Source organism: Schistocerca piceifrons, chromosome 5 (genome assembly GCF_021461385.2).
Source record: "Schistocerca piceifrons isolate TAMUIC-IGC-003096 chromosome 5, iqSchPice1.1, whole genome shotgun sequence".
Lineage (NCBI taxonomy): Eukaryota > Metazoa > Arthropoda > Insecta > Orthoptera > Acrididae > Schistocerca > Schistocerca piceifrons.
In genome coordinates, this window is record NC_060142.1 from 173,747,862 (window position 1) to 173,756,524 (window position 8,663).

The 8,663-nt window shown below is 38.4% G+C and overlaps 1 protein-coding gene across 1 annotated transcript in view; it reads left to right on the forward strand.

Moving 5' to 3' along the window:
* Positions 1-7,537: 7,537 nt before the first annotated feature.
* Positions 7,538-8,663, forward strand: part of LOC124798252 (probable 28S ribosomal protein S25, mitochondrial) — a 57,637-nt gene continuing 56,511 nt past the window's right edge. Inside the window, exon 1 of the mRNA XM_047261573.1 lies at positions 7,538-7,753. Coding sequence (XP_047117529.1) covers positions 7,617-7,753 — 137 coding nt within the window. The 5' untranslated portion in view covers positions 7,538-7,616. The remainder of the gene's footprint in view (positions 7,754-8,663) is intronic.

The window sequence follows — 8,663 nt, forward strand, 5'->3', positions numbered from 1 at the left end:
AAAGCTTTGTGTAACACAGAGTGATTCTCAGTTGCACTGTCCTCTTGACAAATCTCTCTCGTGTCACTTTTTGCAATATCTCAGTGCTTCAATACACTGACTACTCTTAAATACATGGTGTTACAAAAAGGTATGGCCAAACTTTCAGGAAACATTCCTCACACACAAATAAAGAAAAGATGTTATGTGAACATGTGTCCGGAGACAATTTCCATGTTAGAGCTCATTTTAGTTTCGTCAGTATGTGCCAATTCCATGGCCTCCACGCTCTCCTGACCTCAACCCTCTTGACTTTCATTTATGGGGACATTTGAAAGCTCTTGTCTGCGCAACCCCGGTACCAAATGTAGAGACTCTTCATGCTCGTATTGTGGACGGCTGTGATACAATACGCCATTCTCCAGGGCTGCATCAGCACATCAGGAATTCCGTGCGATGGAGGGTGGATGCATGTATCCTCGCTAATGGAGGACATTTTGAACATTTCCTGTAAGAAGTGTTTGAAGTCACGCTGGTACGTTCTGTTGCTGTGTTTTTCCATTCCATGATTAATGTGATTTGAAGAGAAGTAATAAAATGAGCTCTAACATGGAAAGTAAGTGTTTCCGGACACATGTCCACATAACATATTTTCTTTCTTTGTGTGTGAGGAATGTTTCCTGAAAGTTTGGCTGTACCTTTTTGTAACACCTTGTATATAAACGCTAGTGTTTTCATTTATACACCATTTATGTTAGTAGCACATATCTTCACCACATGTGGTTTACATAATTTGAGGCTAATCTACATTCATCCTTATTCAATATTCCTGTTTCAATAGTCAAAGGTTATTTCAAAGAAGTAATACCTACATGGTTAGTACGTACAATAGTACTAAGTAAATCAGGTGTTCATTTTATTTTTTTAACTTCTTGTTAATACCGAAATTAAATGTTTCAGCACTGATTTGATCTGAGTAGTATCACAATATAAACTTATTCCAGGAGAAAATGTATTACTTTTAATTCTTTATAATGATACTATTAACAACAGTTAATATGCTTTACTATTTAGTGTTAATGTTAATGGAATATTTGAAAACCAATTGTCAGCTCATTAAAATAGTTTACTAGACGGTAGAGTCTGTTATCAGAAAATCCATTCACTGTTACAGAAAATGATAAATTCAAAATTCATTGGAATTACAATATAATAATTGCTAAAAACAACTTTCTACAGGCAATCTGATATAACAGTGAGTTTGTTTGGGCAATTAACCCCCAACAGTTTACAATGTAATTCTCATCGACACACAGGCCTACAGTTTAAGACACTTAACATTTACACTGATAAGCACCGTTTTCATTTCATATTTTCAACTCACACCTCAAGGAATGCTGTGAGTTGCACATACTATCACTAACACTTAACTCAATAGACATATATGGCAAATGTTATATTTACATGCATCAGTTAGTGTTTCTAGCAGATCTTTTACTAGAATTAACTGGATGACACTAATTGATGAAAAAAGATTCAACTCGTTTTGTCCTTAACTACACAGCATAAAAAAGTAAATTTATCTTCATACACCTCCACAAATTATTATTTATATGGTGTGGCATGTTACGAGACTTCAACTACTGTCTTCAAATTGTCTCAGTTGCACACAACTCTTCACTGAGAAGCCCATTACAGCAGCTGCGACCAAAAGTGGTCGTTTTATAACAACGATGACGAAATTGTGGAAAGCAGGTATCAGGTGGCAGTTACTGCCACATTAAAAATAAATAATGAATGAACTGAGTATAAGGAATGAGACCTTTCATGATTCAGTAACTGCCAAACAAAAATTTAAAAACGTATATTTGATTTGTGTACTTGAACATTGTCTTATAGACAATAATATTTCCTAATTCACACTGCCAATGTATAACATTGATTATTAGTGTGGTGTCACCGCCAGACACCACACTTGCTAGGTGGTAGCCTTTAAATCGGCCGCGGTCCGTTAGTATACGTCGGACCCGCGTGTCGCCACTGTCAGTGATTGCAGACCGAGCGCCGCCACACGGCAGGTCTAGAGAGACTTCCTAGCACTCGCCCAGTTGTACAGCAGACTTTGCTAGCGATGGTTCACTGACAAATTACGCTCTCATTTGCCGAGACGATAGTTAGCACAGCCTTCAGCTACGTCATTTGCTATGACCTAGCAAGGCGCCATTATCATTTGCTATTTATCTTGTGATACATGTACCGTCAGACCGATGTTCACCAATTATGGATTAAAGTTGAGTATTCCAACAGCTACATACTTTATTTGCTAGACTCAAATCCTTTAACTGTTCCAGACCTCACGCCAGCCTGCGTGAGCTTAAACGCGTGCCTTTTGGCTTCATCTCCTAGTGGCTTGGCTGTCTTGCCAAGTCACAACAATTAGTTCTACAGAAATAGAGCCCACCAGTCTAAATGTATGAAAATGGTTAACTTCCTCCTTGTAACTACGGTGACTTTTCATACAAAGTTTAGTTTTTTGTAACTGGATAACTTTGATTTAGGAATGCTGCTGTAAAAAATGATACTTATTGAACAACTCCCAGCTAGAGGGAGACAGTAAATATCGGGTTCCTATAAAAAAAAGAGTCAGAATTTGTAGCTGAAGGAAACTACACAAGATACGAATTGAATGGCTCACTGTGCAAAAGCACAAAACAGGATACAAAGTAGTAACTATATGCATACTCAAGACTAGCGTTATGGAGTGGTTTGACTGTAGTTTACCAAAAATCCTCGAACTAGTTCTGACGATTGCAAAAAGTCATTGCCTATTTTATAGCAGTTTCAAACAACTTTTTGGTTCTGAGAAAGGGCTGGAAGTAGTTAACAGTGCTGCCAGAATGCCGTTTTCGCTCTGCACATGCATGCAACGATTGTGAGTTACTACCACTCATCCTCATAGATATGAATGTGGTGGCTCATGAGTATACATTTTGGTTATTCACAGATCTTTAGATCGAGATAAATTTGAGAGTGTGAAATAGCTTCTGCAATATAATAGTTGTGATAATAAACAAATTTATGCAACTGCAGGCACTGTCAGTAACAATAATATTAGTAATAATATTAATAATAGCAATAGTATGAGTAACTTGTCTGAGGAAGAAAGGAACTGTTTTTGTGGAATTTTGTTGTTTTGTACACAATTAAGTACAGTTTAGGGGAAGAATGAAATAATGTTATAGTTTTCCCTACTTTCATACCTGTATTAGTGCACGAATTATCTTCCGAGCTAAAAATCAGACCTTCTTACGTTGTACCCACTCAACCACTTACGCGTATTGTACACTTCTTTGTTAAATGTTTGCTTGTAGCTACACTTATTTGATTTCTTCACATTTTCAATCAACGGATCTGATCTCGTAGGCCTTACTTCCTTTGCGGCTAACTTTTCATAGTAATTTACTTTTCTGTTCGTATTTAAAATAGATTCAACAGAGTTCTTGTTGACATTGTACACGAAAGCTGATTCCTGCACAGCAAACAAACGACTTCAAACACAAATTGCCATTTGCAGAAATGAAATATCAACATCGTCACTTGAGCACAGTTGAAAGAAACCTACTGAAATAGTGTAATCTCCTGAAATCCACAAAGTAGGTTTTTCTGTCAGTGTAAGTGTAAAATACACTCACGTACAATCTAATTTTGCTGCATAGTATGCGAACTGCCATATTTGAGGAGTGTGCTACCACCAGATGGCATTGACATAAACTGCTACTTGAGTGTACTTGAGTGTACTTGAGTGGAGAGGGCTTACTGTGTGTGCCATGAACCGTGCATATTGTTTGTCATATCCACGTGTATTTGACCTATAAGACAATTACGTCATGCCAGTTGCACATGTGCAAAAGCTTCTTAAAACGAGCACAACTGAAGATGCGCTTCCGAACTTGATGCCAAGTTCCAAGGAGTCTACAGGAACAACAATACAGCATATAGCGGTAGATTTAAGTGGCGTATATTTCAGATTACCACATCTGTGTTATGTTTAACAACAATCAAAGAAAAATGACCAATAAATCAGCAAGGTGACAAAAGTTAGGATCTTCACGTGCTCTTGTGCTGTAAAGCCTGGTCCACACGCAACGATCTGTCTGCTCAGACATCGGCGCAGATGTATGTACATGCAAAAGATCGCTGCAAATGTGGTGTGTTCACACGACACAAACCCCAATCTACTACTCGCCCGCCACCTGTCGGTGTAGAAAAGAAACATCAGTGGCAAGCGACTACACTTCCCGTGAACGTCAAAAATTTAATTCAGTTATTTTGAAATATAGAAATGGAGGAAGTTCTGTTGTGGTCTGTGTTCGCAACTTGTGTTGCAAAAAACATTCAGACCAACCGTAGGAAACAGAGAAAGCGGTCAAAATGGTGTAGACAGTGGCTGCTAAAGCGAAAGCAGTTTTCTCACGTAAATTTACTGCGAGAGTTGCAGGGTGAACCTAACGACTGGCGAAATTATTTGCGGATGAATGTCGAAGCTTATAATTATCTCTTAAAGCTTGTAACCCCTCATATTATGAGAAAAAATACTTGTATGGGAAGGACAATTTCTCCTCATGAACGGCTGGCGGTAACATTAAGATTCCTAGCAACAGGAAGGAGCCACAAGGATTTGGAATTTTCAACTGCAATATCGAAACAAACGTTGAGTGAAATAATACCCAACACATGTGAAGCTATTTATGCTGTCCTGAAGGATGAGTTCATGAAGGCAAGTCAAGTAAATTAAGTCTGTCAAGTTATAGATAATATTTTTGGTGTTGTAGGTGTGTTTGAAACACAGTAGACCTATATTATTAGAGATTATATACATACACGGCCAATAAGCTATGGTTTACTTTGTTTCTGAGTAGGCATTTTCAGTTCGCTACTGTGTAGAAGCAACCTGTTACAAACTTTTGTTCCAGGATACAAAACTCCATTCTGAATTCTAGACAGAGATTCGTTATCTGCCTGAAAAGTTTTACTTGTAGTACTGTGGTTGTGAATACTATAGTTAATATAGTTATACTATTGTTTTACATTACCTCGTGTTCCATTTCCTCGCACATTGACACTCCAATTTCATCTTCAATCGTACTCCTGCTTGGTCTTGGCGTTTCTTGATCACTAAGAAAGCCAAGCAGATCAAAATACCATAACGTTGGCTGGTATACTTGATCTACTCCCACACCAGATCTTCTAGATTTCTGAACTTTGGATAACTCTTTTCAGTAATCAGTTCGCAACTAATTTTTTTTTATTACTGTTTCTCTGTTTGCCGAGGCGTCAACTGCCCGCAATTTTTCAATTGGAGCATTGTATGCTCCTGTCTTTTTGTCTCGGTCACTATATTCTTTACTTTTAATCTTTCACAAACATGGGTGGTTTTTATATATTTCAATGAATTCACTTACAAACTCTCGAGAACACTGAAGAGTATCAGCCATTTTAATGCCCTGTGAGCACAAATACAAACACCAGACTGAGAAAACAGCTGTTTCGCGCCAGATTTGCGGCGATCTCCTGTCCACACGCTCCAACTTGTCTGCACAGATGTGGTTTGAACCCACAGATTTGAGAGGTTTCGCTCAAACCTCCAACTCCAACTTGCAGGTTTGCACACACCTCAGGTTGGTGCAAATCTTCTGTCCACACGCAACAATCTGTCTGCGCAGATGTGATGTGCGCAGACATTTGCGCAGACAGATCGTTGCGTGTGGACTGTCCTTTATACACCAGCTGCCACTGGATGAGCCCAAGATATATAATTTATTAAGCACCTCTAAAGAGGAGATAGATGTAGATAATCTGACAGAGGAAATAGGCGCCATGAGGAAGTAGGAGTTCATATACCAGTCTGATTTCAAAGCAAACTATGAGGTGAGACAATAAAGTAATGAGGCTGATTTTCTTTGCAAGATGTGGCAACCCTGCAGGCTTGTGTAGTCACAATATCTTTGACCTTGGTCTGTGAGCTGCTCCTAGTCTAAGCGGCACATCGAAGCAACTGCTTAGTCGAGGAGTTGTGCTGTTATAAAGTAGCGCATGTTTGTGTCTCTTGTCATGTAAATGGAACCACATAATATTGCGCAATGGTATGCCACTTCTTTTTGCGTTTTGGGTGAAAACGCGACGACAACTTACAGTAAGCTTCAGAAGGCTTTTGGAGAGGAAGTTATGTCAAGATCTCAAGTTTCTCATTGGCTTAAAATGCTTAGTGAAGGCAGAACGAATGTTGAAGGCCGCAGTGGACGACTATCGACCTCACAGACAGATGTCAACTTGGACAGGGTGCGTGAACTCGTACGGTCTGATCGAAGATTATCCGTGAAAATGATTGCAGAAGAACTGAACATAAATCTAGAAACAGTTCGTCTAATAATATCTGAAGATCTTGGTATGAGAAAGATTTGTGCAAAAATGGTCCCCAAAAATCTCACACCACAACAACCAGAAACACAGAAAAATGTGGCAGCCGATCTGTTAGAGAAACGGAAATCAATCCAGAATTTTGAGGCCTGTTATCACTGGTGATTGAAGTTGGTTATTTCAGTACGATCCAGAGACAAAACGCCAAAGTTCGCAATGGTGCTCAAAGGGATGACCGAGACCAAAAAAGGCTCACATGTCAAACTCAAAAGTGAAATGCATGCTTGTGTGCTTCTCTGATTCCAAGGGAATTGTTCATAAAGAGTGGGTGCCTCCTGGACAAACAGTTAACCAATATTACTACACAGAAATTTTCGAAAGACTTCGTAAAAGAGTTCTTCGTGTCCATGCCAACATTGCTGATAATTGGATTCTGCATGACGATAATGCGCCATCCAATACTGCTCTGTCAGTACAGCAATTTTTAACGTCAAAACAAATTTCAGTACTACCACAGCCACCTTATTCACCAGATATCGCTCCGTGCGACTTTTTTCTATTTCCAAGAGTCAAAACGGCGGTCAAGGGACACCATTTTCAAACAACACAAGAGGTTCAAAAAGCTGTGACGAGGGTCTTGGATGATACTACAGAAGATGAGTTCCAGAATTGTTACATCAATGGCAAAAACGCTGGAAAAAGTGTGTGCAATCAGATGGGATCTACTTTGATGGGGACAATACTAAACTTGACTAAAACGGTAAGCAACATTTTTTCACGTCAGTCTCATTATTTTATTGTCGCACCTCGTATGTCCTTCACTCCGTTAACAACTGCAGAAGGAAGATGTGAAGAATAGGGTAGCTCGTCAAGCTGTCAGGTGAAATTATTAACGTATTGATAACTAATTGTTTAAACATTTATCAGTATACTCAGCAGAATCATGTAAAATGAATTAGAAAACATTTACTAGTAGCAAATATGAGATCTAGAAAAGAAAGTAATGAGTCAATGCAATAGACTTTCAGAACTTACTTGTGATGTACTTACATAAGCATTTATGTTTAAAACAATCGACCATCAAATCGAAATTACTGCTGTCGAAATTAACAAGTATAGATCTTTGATGTGTACGTGACGATTATCTTTGGCAAGGGTCGGCAGTATTTGTTTACATTTGTGCGTTGTTTGTATGAACCGGCAAGTCTTAAATATTAGCAATGCCGTTTATGAAAGGGCGAGCACCTATAAGAAGGACTCTGAAGTATCTTGAAGCAGGAAAACTTATTTTCAAACCCAGAGTAAAGATATTTACGGTTAATTACAACACTTCTGGTGATCATCATCAGGGAGCAAGGTGAAGTTGCATATGTCGAATTTAAAGTATATATGATACGATTTCTTGTTTTACTGGTTCACAAACGAGTTCTAACATTCAAAGCGCTCCAGCAAACGTGGTTTTACGTACTGTACTACATAAGTAGACGAAGGAAAGCTTTCAATAGTGATTTATATATATAAACATGAAATCTTATCCGAAATGTAGCGAAGCCAAATGCTTACGTCCGCGACTTATTGAAAAATGCAACAGGGCCCAATACGTAACTTTTACCTACAACTGATTTGAAAACATTTGTGATGATGGTGATATAGATTCTATATGGAAGGCTAGGGAAAACATATCAGATGCCTCAGCTTCTGATTACATGGCAGTGTCAAAAACTGCTCCAGGGAGTGATCTGATTATTGCAACACGACGTACTGAATAGCCTCTTAAGAGAAAAACGTAATTACCTCCTCTTAAAAAAAACGTGCCCAGAGATGCGTTGAGTGTCAAAAGATTTGGGCTATACTTAGGCATACGTTGTTCCATGATCCTACATTGATAAAAACTGTTGTCTCCCCAGCCATACAAAACAGTAAATAGCTGTTGTTTATCTCCTATTGGTAGCTAAATATTTTCGTTATTAATTGATTTTTTTCTTTAAATTAAAGTTGAATACCCTGTTTACAGTACTTAACAGTAAGGTATTTTTACAGCAAACACTGCAATTTGTCTTGTATTTAACAGGAATTTTCATTCTAGACGTTAGATAGTTTGTCAAGTGTGCAGTCAGTGAGATATATTTCTAATTTTCTTTGGAACCGATTGGAATCCCCAGCAATTTTCCTACTCTACACTGTTTAAAATCATGTTGCGTACCCTTTTAACTGAGTGTGTAACTTCAGTCTGAATTATAGGTAAGAAGGAAAGCTGCACATGAAAA